The sequence below is a fragment of the Dreissena polymorpha genome, chromosome 9 (assembly GCF_020536995.1).
Source record: "Dreissena polymorpha isolate Duluth1 chromosome 9, UMN_Dpol_1.0, whole genome shotgun sequence".
Taxonomy (NCBI): domain Eukaryota; kingdom Metazoa; phylum Mollusca; class Bivalvia; order Myida; family Dreissenidae; genus Dreissena; species Dreissena polymorpha.
The window spans coordinates 61,667,301-61,690,675 of record NC_068363.1 but is presented as its reverse complement, the minus strand read 5'-3'; the positions used below and the strand labels follow the sequence as shown (position 1 = coordinate 61,690,675).

At 33.9% G+C, this 23,375-nt stretch overlaps 1 protein-coding gene across 1 annotated transcript; it reads left to right on the top strand.

Moving 5' to 3' along the window:
* On the top strand, window positions 1-14,005 carry LOC127846432 (endoprotease aex-5-like). Its single transcript, XM_052377675.1, has 13 exons — window positions 1-424; window positions 2,957-3,052; window positions 5,669-5,737; window positions 6,437-6,580; window positions 7,484-7,575; window positions 8,298-8,389; window positions 8,716-8,903; window positions 9,303-9,494; window positions 9,784-9,887; window positions 10,376-10,485; window positions 10,692-10,809; window positions 11,442-11,716; window positions 12,533-14,005. Exons 1-13 carry the CDS (start codon window positions 260-262, stop codon window positions 12,727-12,729), a joined length of 1,842 nt encoding a protein of 613 aa, XP_052233635.1. The 5' UTR covers window positions 1-259; the 3' UTR covers window positions 12,730-14,005.
* Window positions 14,006-23,375: the final 9,370 nt, after the last annotated feature.

The window sequence follows — 23,375 nt, the reverse complement described above, 5'->3', positions numbered from 1 at the left end:
TTCAGGCACCTTGTTAAACATCCATTTAACGAATTTAATTGGAGACTACACAAAAGAGAAGTGTATAATAACAATCAATATTCATTCAGCAAAAACAAACCAACAAGTATTGTGAGTTGAATATACTGGAAAACTTGAGGAGCGTATTGGCACGAGTTGTCAAATAAACAATCAGGATCAGTTTACATCCATTTATTCTTTATACAGCGCACGCGTTAGATGAGTGCACAGTTTGTGTAAAGGCTTTAAATCGAACGACATGTGGACCTTCGTTTTAATCGCGTTTATATTTGATTTTTCCATTTATGCAAATGTTTTGGGTGATAAATGGACGTATACTGATCGATTCATGTTTAGAATAAACACAGTGGATGTTGACTATGTGAAGAAAGCGCTCAAAGTAGACTATTCCTTCTTAAACGAGGTCAGTATGATAGTCTATCATGCTTAGTATTCGTGTTATTAGAGGTTGGACTTTCATTTGAATAGCATGCACATTACTGTTATTATTACTATCCGTTTATAACTTACACGATGTTACACTGGTTGGGAAGAATGTAATACAACAACTGTTCTATGTGAATGCGTAATACAAAAATCTAGATTACGTGATGTTGAATCAGTATTTTTCCCAATTGTTCGTGTTGAATTTCCTGCGTGAGCAAATGTAAAATGAGACGACGTATTATTGTTAAACCAATTGGTTATAAATACTATAAATAGCTATACGTTCAACATCAATGCTCATGACTTAAATATTAAAGCAAATTTATATAACATATTTAATTGTCATTTGTTTATGACAATATATATGTTCTAATCACACTTTGTAATTTCAAATAAGATAACCCATAACTTTTCAGACTAACATAGCGTTAAACCTGATACAATTTTTGTAGTGAAGATAACTGGTTTAATCATAAGATTCATGTTACAAGTTTGATAAACATTTTTACGCCACAATTTACGTTATACGGGTTCTGTTTTCACGAACAAATGTGTAATCGTATCTAGTATCATACACTGGAGAATTGAATGAATGTTCTTCTGTGATTAGAACAATTACAACGAGCGAGGCATGGTATAGGGGAGATAACCCTGGGTTATGGTTAGGTTAGGGTTAGTGTTAGGGGTCGGGTTAGGGTTAAGGTATGGGTTAAGGCTAATCCTAACCCTAACCCGACCCCTAACACTAACCCTAAGCCTAAATCTAACCCTCTAACACCCCCCCCCCATGCGCATTACAATACCATGCCTCGCTTGTTGTCGTTGTCCGCTTCCTTTCTGTGATCCGTATAAAGTTGCAATCTAATGCACAAATTATCAATACACCCGCCACTTAGGTTTGTCTACATAATAATTATAAACATGAATAAACCACTGGGTTCCTTGCAGATTAAGTGTAAAATTACATATAGAGCCTACGAATAATACGACACATTTTTGGGTATAAAGAGACTATACACAACCCACCAATATTTATAGAGTTTGTACAATAAATATTTTAACAAATCATGATATTCGCTTTTTGACGATGCTGCGAAGCAGCTCGTCTAAGTTATCATACCATGAACAAAATTCTTCACAATGGCGACCTATGTAAAAGACCGAGCCAGTCCGATTCAGATAGCTCGATTTTTCTAATCGGCATACCTCGCTGATTATCATTGATAAAGGTATAGGAAGCTCAGCTATAAATAGGACAGCATATTCTGGGGAAAAGATTTAATAATAGTTTGAAAACGTTAATTTTAAATCAGTTATATTCAATCCATTTTATGTTTATATATCAATGGAACAACTATGCATTTTCTGTATTGTAATTGACATTTGTCGTGATTCAGTAAATAAATTGCGAATTAAAACGTGTATAATTAACTTTCAACGCGATTATGAGTGTAAAGAAAACGAATGATTTCGAACCTGCCATTTGTAAACGTTGTAGCGACTGTGGTATATACCGTAAACAGCATCATAGCCTTATGACATCTGTGAAACTCGCTCTTATGCGTGCTATCTCATTTTGCATATTTAATAAACTTTTCAAACAGAAATTACAGAGCCACATCAGTGCACATACTATGTTTGATAATTCATTCGTTTGTTGGATATTGTTTGCTGTTTTAAACACATATTAGGTATTATCGCGGAGATTTATTCAAGTGCTCTTACGACTATGTGCTCATAACTACTTTCGGGAATCATCATGAAATTATTGACGTACTTAACGAACAAACATGCCTAAGCTTATTGAATTAGAGAAAAAAAACTATGTCAAAAGAGAAAAACTATATGTTCATGCACATGGGCATGTGAAATCACGTCCGTACACATAGCATCATTAACTTACGAAAGGAAACAACGAAATATAAAGTATGGTATGATATACATGTGAAATTAAAGAGCATTGTGTAATAAAAGAGCATGTCAAGTTTTGAATGTATATGCTGAAACGTAATGTTATAACCCACACATGTTTTACTGTAACAGAACGTTTTTTAAGATAAGTGGTACAGAAAATACACGTTGAATATCTTTTTAAAGATATTTATTGTTATATTTGATCGAGAATGTAACCCACCTCCCAGTTTCGCTGAATGGATCAAGTTCCCCACGGGTACTACTTCCCCGTACCCCCATTTTTTTTCCTACCCTACATTTTTCGTACCCATTGTTTGTACCCAATTTTGTTTCGTACCCACATTTTTTTCGTACCCATTTTTTTTCCTACCAATTTTTTTTTCGTAACCAAATCTTTTTTCGTACCCAATTTTTGTTGCATAATATTTGTACCCAAAATTTTCGTAACCATTTTTTTCCTACCCAAAATTTTCGTACCCACATACACAATTGTGGTGATGTAGATCAACTTAAATAGATGCTTTTATATCAATCCTCTTCAAAAGCATCGTCACACCAGTCAGTACTTTGATTATTCACGTCATATGTTTTGTAGATCATGCCAGAAATATACGTATTTCGGCACCGGAATATGAGTGGAGCTTTACCCGCGGACAAGTTGCATCAAACAATGCTCAATGCGAACGGCAAGGTATCTTCATACACTTATTTCATTTTTTTCCTTTATCTATAAGAATTTAAGCCTGATATCGTATACTAGTATGTTAATTTGAGTATATCGATACTTAAATATTCGATATAAACAAAAATACGAGATAAATGCACGTGGATTCTGCTGTAATTAAACATGGTTCAGTCCGTTTGGTTTGTATATGTATCAAATACATAGAGAAAACTACCTGCGGTTGATGAGTAGAAGATGCCTCATGTATGGTCTTGAAAACAACAGCATTGTATGTTTATGGTGAAATCGAAATGTCTTAGAATAACCACTGAACTCTCGCCGTAAACCACTGTACTCTCGCTTCAACCACTTACGTAACGGATTAAACACAGTGATAAGTTTCGAGAAATATAATACGTTAACTAGTAAGCGTTCGCGACAAATATTCGTGTATTCTGCGTAGTAAATGAGAGATTTATATGAATAACAAGTTATTACTTTACGAAAATATTTATATAAGTTATAATAACTTAAAAATATATGATCTAAAATGCCTCAAAGTGACATTAGTTACATTTTCTTGTAAATGCTTACCCACATAACCGACACATGTTGTTATGAGTCCGAGGTCTTGCGCAATATATGCACTATCGCAAACCTAAATAACGATAAAAAATCCTGTTAAAGGGATCTTTTCACGGTTTGGTAAATTTACAAAATTGAAAAAAGTTGTTTCAGATTCGCAAATTTTCGGTTTAGTTATGATATTTGTGTGGAAACAGTATTACTGAACATTTGCCATGGTCTAATATAGCCATTTTATGCATCTTTTGACGATTTAAAAACATAAAAATTATAAAGCGTTGCAACGCGAAACGATTGAATAATTTGGAAATTTCTGTTGTTGTCGTTTAAATTTATGAAACTACAAAGATTGCTTATATAACGTATAAAATACGCATATGATGTATGCTTGGCAGAAAAGCTCAGTTGGGTAATGCGTTTTTACTTCAGGATTCCGGGGGTCACTGGTTCTAGCCCTGCTGAGGGCTACTTTTTTTCCTTTTTTAATATTTTTTTTTGATTTTTTTTTGGAGCTGTTAAAATTTAATGTTTACATTTATCAATATAAAGCATTTAATGACAAACTTCAAAACATGCCAAAATCTGTGAAAAGGCCCCTTTAAGTACTAATAAAGGTTGGCTATAATTATTGCGATAGTCAGCTTGCAATGTAAATCTTAACACGATAATACTCAGGACAATACTTTACTCGAACCGGAAGTCTCGCGTACTATTTGAATAACGCGATATTTTTCGTGATCTTTATCTAGGTACGTACATCATAGCACGTTAATATTTCTGTTACCCATTTTTGTCTTTTTTTTTGGTCCGAAATGATTGTGTAAGTTTGTGACATGTTTAGGCCAGGGCCAATATTCGCCAATCAATTCTTAGACTAGAGTCATAAAATAAAGAATGCTCTGAAAAAAACTTAATAATCTAAATAGCCTCTATTGTTTCGTTAATGTTTATATTAGACACCTCAAATTATATAATTTGTCATATAGAATAGTGCGCTTATGACATAAACACTAATGATAGCCCCCGTCTATTCAAATTCTGAAGAAATATGCATTAGGTCTACGTTAATTCTTCATGCTTATGTCCAAGAATGGGTTGGTGAATACTAGCCCAGATTTGAATTAAGCAGAAAAATAACTGACCGAGAAAAATATTTCAAAGTTTAATAAGATGCAGGATAATTAACAAGATGCTTAAGTGTTCAACGTTATCATTATCCCGAAACTTATGTGGTTATCGCTCGGCTATTCTATGCCACCATAGATAATAATAAACTCTTTAAGATAAAACGATTAGCCTGTAGCTCGTTATTCAACCATTCACCGTATTCAAACGAAGCTTTATGTTTGTATTCTATTTGAATCAAACACCGTAAATAATTCATAAAATTTAAAGGGTTTTAAAGGGCACAAAACAATTGAATGTTATTTTATTTTAACATAAGGCATATTTATATCGAATGTATTATATAGCCTATTTAATATACAGTAGACATACAGTCTATTTATTTAAATATGCGTATGAACAACGAAATGTAATGTAATGCAAAAACATTTGCACTTTTCTGCTAGTAAAGTTAACCTAAATAAATCTATCTAGCCATTTTATGATATAGTCAAGTCGGAAAACAGTTAATGTAACTCTTATTTTTATAAATGTTTCTTTAAGTAAATGGTTTATGGACATACATGGGTAAATTATTGTTAATAATTGTTTTGTCAGATTTCATAAATTATATGTATTTTCATGCATAAACTCTTTCCATTAATAATTTGTGATATTAAATTTTCTAATATCAGTATATACTGAAAATTTCAACATAAATAGAATGTATGTGAATTTTACGATGGCCTTAATTAAAGCAAGTTTTATCTACAATTACTTGTAGGCATGAAAATGTTCATTTACAAATAACATGTGTTGTTGTACCACACGTGTACTAGGAATTAACATATTAAAAGTTATAGATAATTATTTATTTACAATGGGGAAACAATCGCTTACAATATCTTTCATGGTTTATATGTTATGAAGTAACATGTTTTTTATTTATTGTAGATAAAAAATATAGAGCAAGTCAAAGAAGTGTCGTTGAAAGCTGTACAAAGCGACGAGGAACACTTACAAGTATGTAAGATTGTCGGTCTGCAATCTTTGCTCATATTAGATAAAAAAACTATCTTGATTACGATGGGTTATGCACGTATCTCTGCGTATATGATGGGTAATGCACATATCTCTGCGAATATAATGGGTATTGCATGTACCTCTGCGTATTATGATTGGTAATACACGTATCTCTGCGTATATGATGGGTTATGTACGTATCTCTGTGTATATGATGGGTAATGCACGTATCTCTGCGAATATAATGTGTATTGCATACGTATCTCTGCGTATATGATGGGTAATGCACGTATCTCTGCGTAAAAAATGGGTATTGCATGTATCTCTGCGTATGCGATTGGTTATGCACGTAGCTCTGCGTATATGATGGGTAATAAACATATCTCTGCGTATAGGATGGGTAATGCACGTATCTCTGCGTATAGGGTAGGTAATGTACGTATCTCTGCGTATAGGATGGGTAATGTACGTATCTCTGCGTTTCTTCGAAACTCGACTGAGCTTTTTGTACGAAACAGAAACAAATTAAATTATTATATTTCTCAAATGTTTGCATTTTACATATGATGTAAGATAATAAGCATAATTCCTAATCAATACATACATAACTTAAATATGGTGATCGAAACATCATAATATGTATAATGACATTTAGTTTGTTTGTCATATATGAATGATAACATTATCAATCCTTACCAGGCGTTAACCGCCAATTCTAGACCTCAGAAGTTTGGCATGGGGATAGAAGAAGCATGGGCAGAAAACAGAACTGGGCAGGGAATCACAGTAGCAATTCTAGATGTTGGTGTAAACATAAAACACGAACTCCTAACAGAATGTATTGTAAGTCTACAAATTATACTGCTACTTTCTCTTCAATGCTTTTTTATACGTTTTCTCACCCACACCCTCCCCCAAAAATCTGGGATATTGTAATCTGTTTTATCCTATTACCAGATGAAAATCGATAATATAACAACGTTCGTATAAACTTTAGCTTTATACTATCGCAATTTTCAGATCAGATTTGTTTTTTTTTCAAAAATTGGAGAATATGTTTTTGTCAACTTCGGAAAGATAAAATCGTCAAAAATGCGATATTTGATAATTATTGATGGAAAATAGGGAGGAAATAATATGATAAATAGAATATTATGTGAATTTTGGATAAAGATCAAGCTTATCATGGTCGGCTCGAACCATGTTAGCGCTCGGCAAGCCTTGCGCTACATCGGTTCTAAGCCTCGCATGATAAACTTGATATTTATCCCAAACTCACATAATATTCTCTATAATTGTCACCATTCTAAGGTCCCAGTGTGGTCCTAGTGGTGTGGCCGTCTGATAAGGTTAAATAAATATATTGTTGGAATAAAAAAAACACACTGACAATCATTGCTCAGTCCGCTATGGGGAAGGCTTTTATATGAAGGTGCTTTGATAGGCCAATGAACAACGTGAAATACCTCCGTGGAGAGTAAGTGTACATACATTAAGCCTTTGAACTATTTTGCTGACTGAAAAAAATGCTTAACAGTATGTCTTCAAGATGTCGGGGTTTATTTAATCAAAATTCGAGTATGGCTAACAGTATTAACACAAGTTATTAACAAAATATTATTCAATTGTCGGACATGTAATTTCTGTTCTACTGTATTTTGGTTTTGTTTACACAATTGACAAGGAACTGGTTTGAATAGAATTGTATAAGCCTAAAATCTTGAATAAAATCTCTAAAATTTTCAGGACAAAGAGCTGAGTCGAAACTTTGTATCTCAATCGTCCGACGTTAGGCCAGACTATCAAATGGGCTACAAGGAATTCTTGTCTTATGCCGAGTATAGTATATGTATTGTTTTCATTGAATGCATTAAACTAAGTATAATTATTTTTAACGTATTTTTTTTTATTTTTCGTCTGAGATTTAACTTGAATAAAATATTCCAATGACTCGCTATTATTTATTGGGAACATGTGAACTCTATTTAGCAAAAAAATGCACCCTGGTACGTTAAAAGGACCTTGGCACAGATTTTTGCAGATATTGAAGTTTGTCATTAAATGCTTTATATTGATAATTGTAAACATTGGATCTTAAAACCTCCAGTAAAAAACAAAAATAATATAAAACAGTAACCCTCAACTGAGCTCGAACCACTGAACCCTGGAGTAAAAGTCAAACGCTTAGACCACTCGGCCATCCGTGCTCATAAAATGAGTGATGAATTTTATACTTTATATAAGCAATCCTCGTATTATTCTTTTCTCAGAGCGTCATTTTATATACCATAACGAAACTAAAATAAATGTATACTGCATAAAGGCAAACGCAAAGTTTATCTTAGCGAGCTAAATATTCCTCATATTCATGTTAATAGCAACTTCTTCTTTTAATGTGTTCAAAGTGGGTAAATACGTGTGTATGTAATTACTGTGACCAAAACATTTGTATTCACATAGTATGAAAAGGTTAAGGTTTTGTGTCTGGGGTATAACTGTCTTTTCTCCTGATCTTTTAATATTATATATAATATGGATTTCATTTAATTGCTTATTATAGTCACGGTACAAATATGTGCGGTATTATTGCTGCGTCCGGAGACACCAGATATGAGTGTGATAAAGGGATCGCCAATAAAGCCAAAGTCGCAGGTAAACCTATTCAAGCTTTCACTTTCTCCTTTGGTCACTTGCTCTACGTAAACGTCTAGCGTATGATAGAATTAATTTTTCGACTGATAATTAATGTTCCTGGAGTTTGAGTTTCATTATTCCCGTATAAATAGTATGATTCATAAAGGGCATTGGTAACGTGTCTTACAATATACTAATTTGGACATGAAAACTGAGCTTCCGGATATAGGCAACAAGACAAGAATATGAGAATTCACATTTTTCTTCATTCGAAATACAAATGTATTGTGATTATTTCAATATATTACAACAAAATTAACACATTGTTCATTTCCTCATTACAGTATATAAAATTGCGACTGTAGACGCTTTAAGGATGTGCAGACCTTGCATGGCGATGGATCATGTCGCGTCCGGACTTTCCTTCATGCAGAATAAGATATCCATATTTACCAATGGGTTTGCTTTTCAAGATCAATTTCAAGAAAGCGATTTCGCCATTAATGACGCGATTGAGAAAGGCTCGATCAATGTAAGGGCTTATAATTCAGTCAACATGTCAGTTTTTAATAGTCTAATACTTTGGTCGGATATATTCAAAATAATTTGTCATTGATCATATTGTATCCGTTTAATAACTATTAAAATATTTTGATTTTTAAATACTTAAATAGAATTATGCCATGGAGTCCATTCTTTGTTATTTTCTAGTTTTACTATGACAAACGTTTTAGTTTTGGGCGAGTGCATATAGTACATGTATATATATATAGATTGGACATTACACGTTGGTGGCAATTATATACGAACTACTTGTTTTGAAGATTTAAATCACAAGGTAGACCTATGCTGACATTGTGCTCGATATGCATCTTATAAGAATATAACATATGTATCAAATACTACACATGCACCTTATGTCAAATTTTAGGGACGATATGGTAGAGGATCTCTTTACTTGTTTCCATCGGGTGAACTAGGCAACGGCCTTGCAAACAACCCCTTCACCATTGTCGTCAGCAGTGTTGGTTACAATGGAAGTGTACCCAATACAGTTTCCAACAGCGCAGCCGTGCTTACGTCCGCCATGTCTGCAGGAAAATCCGTAAATACCAAAAGTCTGGTGAGCATGTACACGTTGTCATACTTACATCTTACTGAGAAATTGTAATCTAAAAAATAATTGATTTTATTCAGTGTTTTTTTTTATGAATATAACTGACGTTTCTCACTTTCTTCCGTTATTTGGGTTTTTTGATGGATACACAAAATGAAAATGTCCCTTCCTGTAGATTATATACATGTTATGGAAGTTAATCATATTCTGATTGAGAGGAAGTTTTCGCTGCACATGCAATGTCATGTATATGAATCGCATAGAAATTTGAATAACTGCGTCCCAAAATATCTAGATGACAACATCCGGGAAACCTGGCATGACTTGTGAAAAATTCGGAGGTTCATCTGCTGCGACAGCCATCGTCTCTGCAATCGCTGCACTTGTGCTTCAAACTAAGTAAATCTGTTAATAGTATACATATTTCAAAACAATCAAATTTATTTTGAGTTGCGTTTTTCTACTGTTAATTTTTAGTTTATTTGAAGGCAGGTGTCTGGCCAAACATTACCACTTATTTAGCGTTAGATCGTTTATAGTTGATAACTATATAGCTGGTGTTTTGCTAATAGCTTTGTCATGATGAATTGTTTAATTATTTTTCAACTAATATTGTACATAAAACGCGAGTAATGTGTTTGTTATTATATTCTGTCTGCTCAATTGCTTTGAAATCCTGGGACTTACAGTGTATTGTTAATTATTACATCACATAGTTTCAAACTCTGCATGCTTGTAACGTCTTGAGTATGTTTACACTGAGACGTTTTCGCGCCTAACAAAGAAAAATAAGACCTCATTATTATTTGCGGTCATGTTATCATAAATTGTATAATGGATCATTTTCTCACATGAGTTTAAAGTAATACACACCACTTTTGATACAGTCCCCAACTCACGCGGAGAGATGTTATGCACATACTTGTAAGGTCATCTGAACATCAGAGCGTGACGCAAGGGGTAGCTAACTTCCATCGGAACGGGGCAGGGTTTTTCTGTAAGTAAATGTATTTTAGATATTTTGTGTGTGTTTAAATGTGTTCAATTTTACGCGGTTAAATAATATTTCACAATAATTATCCTAGCATCAGCAGTGAGTTGACGGGAACGGAAATGATTTTAATTAGTTTCTCATTATTTTTTAGCTATTTTTAATACTTACAATATAGAAATTTAAATAAAATATAAATAAATAAATTTCAGATCACGGTGTATTTGGATTTGGTTTGCTCAATGCACAGAAAGCTACAACGTTGGCAGCTTCTTGGAAGCCGGTAGAGTCATTGGTAGTCGTTGACAAGACGTCGCCAAGCACTTTCCGGTAATTTGTATAAACCGGCTTAGTCTATATTTACGTTGGTTCAAATTCATCCGCACTTCTCTTCCTTATCATGATGGTATACATGTATAGACAGTGTAATCATTAAGAAAGCAAAATCACGTTTACTGTAAGACGCGTTGTTTTAAACAACTTAAATGTATATCTGATGTATACATAGAGATAAAATAAAACTTAAGACAAAATATCAGGAGTGAAATTCTTGATTCATAGTCTTTTAATTAACGCAAATGACCAATCCCTAGTGAAAGACAAATCAAAACCAACAATACGACATTGAAACTACGAGAATAATTAAATATATGAACGGCGCTTTGGAGCGTTCAATGCAAAGATTGGTGGTTTAAACCGGTTGATAGCTAACCTAATTGCATACTTGGTCCAGACTTCATTTAAAAACACAATCGATTCAATACTAAACAAACAATAACTTCGCAATCCCGTTATTGAAAATAAAAAGCAATTAAGATAATTATTACTAGATTCGCTTACAATTTAATCACTCAAAGATTAAGAAACACGAGAGCTGCAGAATCACAACTTAGGGATGCTGGATATAAATACATTAAATATACTAAAAACGTTAAGTTATGGTGTGTTTTTTTAAATTTAAGCTGCAACACGAATAAGTGCACCATCAATGTCACCTGCGCGGACGGTTCAGGTTGTGTTACCAAGGTCGAAGATGTCAGGGTTCGTGTAACGTTCGGAGTTACGGATCCTAGTAGCACTAGGCTTCTGCTGACTTCACCAAGTGGCACGCGCTCTGTTCTCATCGACACCGGTCAAGTAAATTCTGCTGATGTTGTCAGGGATGTATGGATGCGGTCTGTGAACTTCTGGGGTGAGGACGGCACAGGAGTTTGGACTGTGGAGCTGGATGTGCCTGGTAATAACACTAAAATGAATCTGATGTAATGCACACTTTAATATTATTTTTTTAAGGTTCGTTTGAAGGTTACTTTAACGATATTAAAAATTGAAAAATATTAACATGGAATTCAATAAACCTAAAGTGTAGATTAAAGGGATCTTTTCACTGTTTGGTAAATTGACAAAATTGAAAAAAGTTGTTTTAGATTCCCAATTTTTCGGTTTAGTTATGATATTAGTGAGGAAACAGTATTACTGAACATTTGCCATGGTCTAATATAACCATTATATGCATCTTTTGACGATTTGAAAACCTAAAAATTACAAAGCGTTGCAACCCGAAACGATTGAATAATTTGGAGAGTTCTGTTGTTGTCGTTTAAATTTGTGAAGCTACGAAGATTGCTTATATAACGTATAAAATACGCATCTCAGTTGGCTAATGCGTTTTTACTTCAGGATTCCGAGGGTCACTGTTTCGAGCACTGCTGCGGGCTACTTTATTTTTCCTTTTTAAATTTTATTTTTGATTTTTTACCGGAGCTGTTAAAATTTAATGTTTACATTAATCAATATAAAGCATTTAATGACAAACTTCAAAACATGCCAAAATCTGTGAAAAGGCCCCTTTAAAAATAATAGATGATACGTTTGCATATTTGCTTCTAACGAATATTGCTCATGTGTATCCGTAAATAATGAAATTTCGCTTTATAGATCACTGCAAACTGTTATTCATAATAATATCAATTGGTATTAATATCTAGACAAAACATAAATCATGAACATATTAAATTTAATATCAACCGTATTTAACAACACTATGTTTCAGATGGAAAAGAGTCGCAGTTTACCGTTTCTGGGTTCACTTTATATGGAATTGGTATCCCGCCCCTGACTGGGTTACCTTTTAATGACTCTAGTATTCCGCTTGTCAAACGTTCGGCTCTTGGTGCCTCGTTAGCTGTGCTATATCCTGTCTTGATATTTACAGCTGCGGGCCTTTTCTTCTATTATAAAATGTCATAATAATTGTAAGTGCTGATCTTTTTTGAATTGTGTATTCAGGATGCACATCAAGATTTACTGGATAATTTACAATACTGATGGTAGAGCCATAAGAATGAGGGTTAGTTGTGGTCGTGTATCGGGCGTCAGAGCAACAGTGCGGCCGTTTCACCATTTCACAATATAAATTGTGTATACTCAGTTTGTTGTCAACATTTTTGCCATTCAGATGTACACGATCTCTACACAACACATGGCTGCGCCACTCGTGAAAAAATATTTTCTATGATCACGAGTGAATTAACAAACGATCTTACATTGACATGACCAAATATGCTCTATATCTTCCTCTGTAAGAAAATTTTCGGGGGAGGGGAGGCATTTTCAGCATGTATACCATTGAGTGTTTCAAGAACGATTGAGCATTTACATCATACGCGTTATTTCAGTGTAATTGTGAGTACATAATTAGCTTTCGAACAATTGTTAGGTAACGATTATTTTTATTTACTATCATAAACGCACATGAATATTTACTTAAATAATGTAAAATATATAGACCATGCTATAAATCCGATTATCATGTTTAATATTGACCGGAAAAAATACTTAAAGATACTTTAAAGCTCAATACGTCCTTAATAAAACCTAGCCAACACACCGTAACATGTTTCTTAATATTTGACAAACACTAAGTGGGATAAAAAAAAGTCGCGCCAACAACTTCAACTCAATACATCGTTTAAATGATACATTCTGATAATAATCTCTACAAACACACAGTTTGTGTTATAAACAAGTGTAGTTATACGAGTCTTCAAGAAATAAACATACCAATGTTCAAGACAGTAAACTTTATTTACGGTAGATCAGCAAAATAACTTAATTAGTAAGCACAAATATCGGAAACAAAAGCTTAGTTTAAACGTATTTATTGCATCAAATATGCATGGGATTGGATTACAAGTTTTTGCAACATTATCTGGATCCTCTCCCAGATAATTATATAACATAATTTACTAAAATACATTAGTAATAGTGCAATAACATAATCAGTTAGTTTAACACAGATTATACACAGATAAATAGACATGAAAGTAGGTTAACAATTGTAAAGTTATTGAGAATAGTTATCTTCCATTGTATGCATGTCATTGACAATTTTATACAAAATTTAAAACCTTGTTGAGCCTGCTATGAATGTCTGTACTGTTCTGAACACCATTTCATTAAAATCCAAAGACATGTTGGGTTCACCACATAGCAACAATTTAACATTAAAGTTATGGTTCAATTTGCTTATAGTTAGTCCTCTTATGTGTGCGAAGTTTAAACATTCAAAAAAGTAATGCCGCGCATTTTCACAAGGAGCTCCGCAAGAACAAGATTGATCAGCGATTAGATTTGATCTATAAAGATCGTAGTTAAAACTACTACACATATTTCTAAGTCTTGTGTGAGCAATGTTTACTTTTCTTTTGCCTATATTATAGTATTTTGGGCACACAAATGGCTGTGGGGTTATCGCTGATCTGAAAGAAGATATTGTAGGTTTTTCTCTTGTGTCTATATTAAGGTCATTCCACAATTTTATTGTAGATGGAAAATACGATATACTGTATGAAGTTAATCGCGATTTTGGCAAAGAGTAATTTCCTTGATTTCTTAGATTGTAATGTGATATACTACCGACATGTTGTGGAAGTAGATTTGATAAATAAGAGGGTGTTAAATGCGAGTGAATTTTATAAAATGTTACTAGTTTTTTCCTTTGTCTCCTCGAAGCTAAGGGTTCAAGACCAGATTCTTTATATAAGTTCTCTTTACTACAGAAGAGGGGTAACCCACATGCAATTCTAGCAACTTCCAATTGTAAATGTTCCATCCTATTGCTTTCATATTCAGTACAACCGTCCCAAACAGCATACTCTAAGATTGGAAGAATAAAGGTTCGATAGAGTTTAAGAATGTTACTTTTCGATAATATATACTTAAGTTTTCGAAGAACATTTATTTTCTTTGAACAGGAATCAAAAACATTATTTACATGGTCAGACCATTTGGCATTTGAACTTAATGTAACCCCAAGATGTTAATGGGTGTTTGATGATGATAACACGGTATTTTGAAATTGCAGTTTTAACGCTTCTCCGGATAATGTGTTTGACACAAAAATGAATTCAGTTTTATTTGGATTAAAAGACACAAGACATTTCCTGGACCAACAGTCAAGCTTGTCAAGGTCAGAGTTAATAATTGCGGTTATTTCGGAAATATCTTTAGAAGCATACGCAATAGAAGTGTCGTCAGCAAACAGTCTAGTAAGACTATCCAGATTTTCAGATATATCATTAATATAGATTAAGAATAAAAGAGGACCAAGGACAGAACCCTGGGGTACACCAGCTTTAATATGCTTACTGTCAGAGATGGTATCTTTAATAAGAACTTGTTGTGACCTGTTTGAGATATAATCAGTAAGCCATAATAGCAATTCATTTTTAAAGCCAGAAGCTTCAAGTTTATGAATAAGACCTCTGTGCCACACTCTATCAAATGCTTTTGAAACATCACAAAAAACAAGACAAGTGTGCTTCTTTTCATTGAGATTTTTGCATACAGAGTCGTACATTTCTAACAGTTGATAGACGGCGCTATGACCCGGTCGAAATCCGGATTGGGAACTATGAAATAGATCGTTAGCCAACATATAGTTATAAAAATGTTTAAATAATACTCTTTCAAATACTTTACCAACACACGAGAGTAGTGAAACAGGGCGATAATTACTGCAATCGTGTTTGTCGCCTTTCTTAAACAATGGAATTACATATGCTTTTTTCCATAGTGTTGGAAATTGACACTGATTTAAAGACATATTTGACAATATACAAAGTGGAACACATACTGTTTTGGATGTATTTTTTAATATACAATGGCTTATACCATCGCAACCAGATGCTTTCCCAAGTTTTAAAATATGCAATATATCTCGAACTTCTGCCACTGATATTGTAAATGGTGCACAAGTTGTAATTATGTTTTTATTGAGGTTCGGGGGGTCAATGTTTTCGTCGTTAACAGTTGATATCGAACTAAAATAATTGTTTAAAACATTGGCTTTGTTCAAGTTGTCCATGATAACATTTCCACTACTATCTAAAAGAGGAGGGATATCGTTACACGACCCAGGTTTATTTGTCTTTTTATTAATCTCCAGTACGATTTCGGATCGGATGCGTGTAAACTCTCAATTATGCCATCAACGTTCTCGTAAAAATGTAAGCGGACATGTTTGCGCGTATAATTAACTGTGTTACGTTGGTGCTTAAATTTAATTGAATCACTGTTAAGCTGCGATCGTTTGTATGTTTTGTGTAACCTTTCACGCAATCGTATTGCATGTCTTAATTCTGAAGTCATCCACGGTTTATCAGACGGTCTTATAGTAACTGTTTTTGATGGTATTGTACCTTTTGCAAACTCTAAGTACATCTTTGTAAACAATTCACAAGCTTGGTCTAGAGACCCGCATGTAGAGAGCAACACTGTCCAATTTGTATTACTTATAAGTTCATTAAAGCGATCAAAGTCAGCACGCTTGTAAATCCATACGTCGCGTTTATAACATTTCGAAAAATTAAACGATATTTGCAGTGCATGCTGCATGGTCACTTAAAGACGCATCCGTGTTAATAACAGACGCTTCAGTACATTTACATGATTCACTTAGAAGTATTGGGTCAAGTAAACTGTTACGACTGTTCCCAAAGCGTGTTGCTGTTTTAATTACATTAGTCAATCCATATATTGATAATGTTTCATTAAGTTTACTGTATGATGCAGACAAAGTGTCGATAAAGTCAACATTTAAATCACCTAATATGATAATATAAGGACATATTTCAAAGAGTTTTTCAATTGAAATGTTAAAATGTTGCCAAAAAGCGGATGTAGAGTTTGGTGGTCTGTAAACTGTGCACAAAAGATATGATATTTTATATACTTTTATTTCTATCCAAACTAATTCGCATGTGCCTAACTCTAAATCTAATCGTCTTTTGCCGTATAAAGATTCAGCTAGGTAAACAATAACCCCACTCCCGAAACAATTTCTGTCACGTCTTAAGGGTTCCGAAAAACCTTCAATTAACAAATCGGCTGACAATAGTTTCATCAAGATGAGTTTCAGTTAAACAAATGATGTCAAAGTCAGAGCAGATGTCGCTTAGGTAATCTAATTTGTTAAACATGGAGAGTTCATTTTGTGTTAGTCCAGGATTTGACTCTACGTCCATATGGGACAATAATAGTAATAGAAGAATAAAATGAAAATCATGATTTTGAATAAGTAAACTCGACCTGAAGGAAACATTTTTAAAAATCTGTTTGATAACCCCGAGTAAAACGGTACAAATAAGACCAAGAGTAATATTTAGACTAAATCTTTGTCTTCGGAAAATAATACCTAATTTACCATGAAATAAACCGATAGAGACCCTGTGAAAAACTGCTAAGTCATTCATTTGGTGGTAAGACTAGTGCACAATCGTTTGTCTGGTCTCTACCGGTTCGACTTATATTTAGTCATGAACAGTAAAGTACATTCACCAGGCTCAACTCAAAAACAAACATACAGACAGATAACATATCTAGGGCAAAGTAATACAATTACAAACAAAATGCTTTGAAACAGGGAAATACAATTGCAAACAAAATGTTTTTAAATAGAGAACACATATAAAGCAATTCTTTCAGTTATTATTGTATAAACCGAGTACCATTGGAATTATATTTATAATGTTATAATTTTGAATCGGTGTCTATGGTGAATTATGATTCACACAGAAAGGTATTTACCTCAGGTGAGAATGACAAAAAAAATGAGAACCTCGACTTTTTAAAATCAACAAGAAAGAGAGTAATTTCAGTAACACAAGATACGGGTATATATTCACGTAATATATCATTGTATAACGCAATGTGTAATGTACACAACCATCTATGTATAGATACATACAAAATGTACATACATGTCAGCAAAAACACACTATTACTCGAGTTCATTCATACTATTCAAACTAGATCAATGTATAATGCAATGACTAATGTACACAACCTTCTATTTATAACAACCAAGATATACATATATTTCAACAAAAGCTTGTAAGTCGTGATAAGTTTAGTACTTCAAGAACATGATAATAAGTTCGTGATGCTGCTTTGAAAAGTTACTTTGAAATACAAATAAATGAAATCTTTGATAGAGCGCTATACATTTTGATCTTGTTCGTGTCTCATAGTATTCAAGTTTCGCTTGTACATGACACAACAGCTACAGTTAAATCCTGTTATTAACAGAGAAAAATCCTTGTTCCACCGAATTTGTTCTACAAAGGGAGGCCAATACCGTGCGAGGGTGCTACTAAATACCACTAAGGACCGCTAAGTACCACTAAGGACCACTAAGGAGGTCCAAATGACCACTAAGGAGGTATTTAAGAATACTAGCATGCAAAAAGATGCTATACAACACATCAACTATTTAGCTTATCACTTTGGAGTAAAATGAACCCTCATTTTATGAACAAAACTGGAAATATTTATCAATTTTAATAATAAAATTCAATGCATCATATATTTATCAACACATTCAAAATTATAACAATAAAATAGCAATAGGATATAAAAGTATTACTATAATAGCAAACCAAGATTGATTCTTGAAACTGTATAAGATGACACAGAAATAATTTATAAACAGACAGAATATGAAATATTATTTATTTACTTAATTAAGTAAAAGAAATAAGTTGGTTGTTCTATTTCATTTAAGTTGAACTTTGCTGCCCGACTGGTATCATTACACATTCACTTCCTTGGTGTAAAGTCAATGCTACCTTACTGTACGTATGTATGTATAGTCGTATTTGTATGCAATACACTAATCAATACGCGTGTCACCAATCAGTGCCATAAAGGTGTTATACAAACAATGGACCTGGGTACCGTTTTACTAAGCTACTAACGCAATTCGTAGACTTAAGCACATATTTTAAATTCAGTAGAGTTACTTCAAATTCTTGCTACATTGACATATGGTATGTTTTAATGAAATTCATAATATAATGTTACATTACAAGTAACAAGAAATATCTTTAAAAAAGATATACGGCGTTGATAGTTCAATGAATGAGATCAAGGATAGCGAATGTCTTTTAATCAAAAATAATATTTATCATTGTATTGTTGAAAACACATTAAGAATCTATTATTGACATACCATAATTATATTGCTGAATATCCTCTTGAAACTTGAGCATTTGATTGAACGCCTATTTCTACGTATAAACATATTCAATGGCGTTGTACAATAGAAATAAAAACAAAAATTAAACACAAATAAAAAACATACAATAATATGGAGTGACACAGTAACCGATCCTCAACAAGCGAGCGAGGCAATCCTCTTCACAAGTTAAAAAACGAACAACAGTGCCAAGTATCAAACAAGTCTATACAAAACATTTATCAAAGGTACATCGGGTATTACCTTTAAAATAATGCAAAAAAAGTCATCGAAAAAGTATGTCTTAATATTTTTTTTGAAAGTTTCAATTGAAGAACATTGTCTTAAACTCAAAGGTATGTTGTTCCATAGTTTTGGACCCACAGTTCCAAAGCTTCTTACACTGAATGTTCTTTTCTTGTTGAACGGTACATGAAAACAGCGTATTGATGATGCTGATGATCTAAGATTACGTTTAGAAATCGGAGTGGATAGAAGTTCGGTCAAGTGAGCAGGAGCATTACCAATTGAACAGTTAAACATGTGTGTAAGAATTTTGAATTCGATTCTAGTCTTGATTGGCAGCCAGTGCAGGTCGTGAAGTGATTGTTTTGAACTGTCACTCTTTCTACGGTGTAAACCAATTTTGCGCACATATTTTGAACACGCTGTAATATTGCCAATTCACACTGGGAGATGCCGTACAAAATAACGTTACAGTAGTCCAAATGTGAAATGACTAAAGAAAGAACTAGTGTTTCTGTAGCGTCTTGCGTTAAAAATTTACGAATGATTTTTATTTTAAAATAATTCAACATTGCAGATCTACACTTTCTCTTAATGTGTTCCTTGAAGTTCAGCGTTTCATCCAGAAAAGCGCCCAGATATCTGATGCTACTTTGACGCTTGATTTTGTCACCACATACATCAATGTCCCAAGTGTTACACTTATTTAATTAAGGGCGACTTCCAAACACTATGTATTCAGTTTTTGAAGCGTTCATTTTGAGTTTATTACTGTTCATCCAGTTGTTTATTTCTTGTACACAATCTTGGAGTTCGTTGATGGCTTCAGTTTCTTCCGATAAAATCGGTTTGAAACGTTTGCTGGCAGTATGGTCATCTGCAAAGCCATAGACAGAGATGGAAGGGGGTACTATGTCAAAAATTGTTCCTGCATATGTGAGGTAAAGCCAAGGACCCAAACAACTTCCTTGTGGGACACTGCATTTTAACTCACGTGGTTTTGACATGCATCCGTTCACACTTACACAACAACTTCGCGGCCGCAAGTATGAGTCCATCCAGTCCAGCGCCGCACCACACACGCCGTATTGACTTTTCAAGACATCTAAGAGTATGTCATGATCTACGGTGTCGAAAGCAGCACCAAGGTCTAGTGCAATGAGTGCTGTTACCTCTTGGTTTTCCATTGCAGCTAGGAGATCGTTAACAAGTCTTAGTAATGCCGACTCACAAGAGTGATATTGTCTGTAAGCAGATTGGTTCTTTGGGAGATCATTTTCACTAGCATGTTTGTTTAATCTATAGAGTGCTGATTTTTCAATTACTTTTGACAGAAATGCCAAATTACTCACTGGTCTGTAATTTGAAAAGGTCAATTCAAGGCCGGCTTTTTTTAACAGAGGTCGCACTACCGCTTGTTTCCACTTCGCAGGGAATACTCCTTGTGCCAAAGTAAGGTTTACTAATTTAGAAATGGTTGGAAGAAGCTCATTCAACAACTTTAACACTTTTGTCGGTAAGATATCAATCTCGCAGGACTTTGTTTGTAATTGATTTATTATCTTTCTGATCTCATCTTCCGTGAGTTTCTCAAAATTTCCCAATTGTGTGACCTGTTTTGCAATCGGCGTGTAGTTGTCAAAGTCTTTAAGATTCTCTCGGATTGTCTCTATTTTCTGCATAAAATAATCAGCAAATGTGTCAGCTAAAGTATTTTCATTTTAAACATTTGGCAGCGGGTTATCAGACTTGCTTCCCGTAAGCTCCGACACAAATTTGTACAGCTTTTTAGAATCACCTTTAGATTCAAGTACTTTCTGGCTGAGTGCTAATTGCTTTTCATTCTTTAATTCGCAGTGATATTTATGAAGCGATACTTTGTAGTTTTCGTAGTCTTGTGGTTTACGATATTTTCGCCAAATTGTTTCCGACCTACGTAAAAGTCGCATTGAGTGAAGAATATTCTCACTGAACCACGGTTTTGGGGATCTATAAATTTGCATTTTTTCTTTTATAGGAGCATGTTTGTCCAGAAGTCCCTTGATTTCATCCTCAAACTGATGGACATAAGTTTCGACAGAGTCAGATTCGATTGACAATTTAGCCAGATCACTCCCAAATTCAGAATTATCAATGTCTTTGAAGTTTCTAAAAACTACAGATCTGATGATTATATTTTCTTTTTTCACTTTCGTAACTACTTTGATAGCACAGTGATCAGAGATGAAAGGGCCAGGTTCACAAGAAAGTAATTCTTCACCGTTTGCAACTTCAGTTATGACTAGGTCAAGACTATGACCATGTACACGGGTAGGGAAATGTACATGTTGTTTCAATCCCATGGCAAATAAACAGTTGATGAATTCTGAGATTGCATTACTATATTTATGTTAATGCAAATTGAAATCGCCCATGACCAAAAGGTTTGAATATTTTGAGACAATGTCTTCTAGAAATTGAAAGAAATCGCTCACAAACTGTACACGTGTAGCCAAAGATGGAGGTCTGTAAACACCAGCACAATGTAGGGTAATATTTTTGAAAATCAGCTGCCAAACTCCGTACTCAAAGCTTTGGGTTGTGCCTGATATCATTTTACGCATGTTAACACTACTTTTGCAAGTCAGAGCAACACCACCTCCTATCCTATTTCTTCGATTTGCAACACTAATTTTATAACCATTTTGATTTAAATCTGATGTTTCGAAATGATGTTGTTTTTCGTCTGAAAACCAGGTCTCAGTTAAAAGAGCAAAATCAGTTTTGTCTTCACGGAGCATTTGACCAACGAGTACATCTTTCCTGACTAATGAACGGCAATTTAAAGTCAGACAGGTAACATTCTCTGTAAAATTGGCAAGAGTATTGCATCGTTTGGGGTATATCAAATTTGAAGTATTTACACCAATTTGTTTTCTATTTCTGTTGTGTAGAGTGTGTATTTTGTCTCCTGATCGGGTTCTTCTAAAGTTCAGTATACCTAAACGTTTTAATCTGGCTAAAACCTGTTGCTCAGGCTTAATCCATTGTCTAGGTAGTGAGCGAAATCTCATCAGCTCACTTGCGGTATATGATAATCCATCTGAGCCCCCAAGGTAATCCTCATTTAACATATTTCTGGTCTAAAGAAAATTCCAGGTCACCTAGTTCACGGATAGCGTCTTTATTATATAACGATTATTTTACTGGCCGCGAACTCCGGTGATGACCTGTATATAAACTCTGACATTCACACACTGACCCGATACCTCGCGGGTTGAAATGCAATGCATTAAGTGAGGCCTCGCTTCCATTGCTCTTTATACTTTTACATGTTAACATGTTGACAGGAATATGGAAGTAAGTACTAAATATAAGAACATAGCCTTTAAGTATAAACGCTTTTGCCCTTGCAATCCTCGGAAAATAAAAGGTGCACGCACAAACTGTATTGATGTCGAGAATTGAGTGTAAAACTGTTCTATCGATTAAGCCTTTTCATTAGAGATACAATTGTTTCATGCAGTAAAACAGTGTTACAAAGACGCGGATATGTTTCCAATGTTCTGGTGGTATACTCAAATCAGCCAATGGAATAAATGAAGTGTTTTCATTCGTACCTAGCCGCGGGCAATTTTATTGGACACTTACAAAGGTCAGGTAAGGTAAAAAGCTGGCTTAATACAGCTACGCCGAAAAATTAATTTGCATGAAACTGAAGTAAATGAAATTCAATTAGTATAACAGTACCCTGGAGTGTATTGATGCATTCTTGTTTATAACACCTGTAGCAACAGTGACAATCGTAGCAGTTATCAAAATAGTATACTCTGTATATGCAATCAGATGCAAATGTGTCTTATTTATATTTTTCTGTGTCTTAAATGTATCTTATTTATATGTGACTACGCGCTTATTTTTTGAAGAAAGATTCAAATGTGTCTTATTTATATTTTATCCATGTCGTAAATGTGTCTTATTTATATAAGACTACATGCTATACTGCCATTGTGGTGCGAAAATGTATCTTATTTCTTGATATCCACCTTCACACTTGTTTGGCGCCGTCTTTAGTTAGGCTATCTCTATTTAAAGAACAGATTACTGTGAACTTAATACAAATGTGCAATGGTGATGTTGATCCATTCTAGCT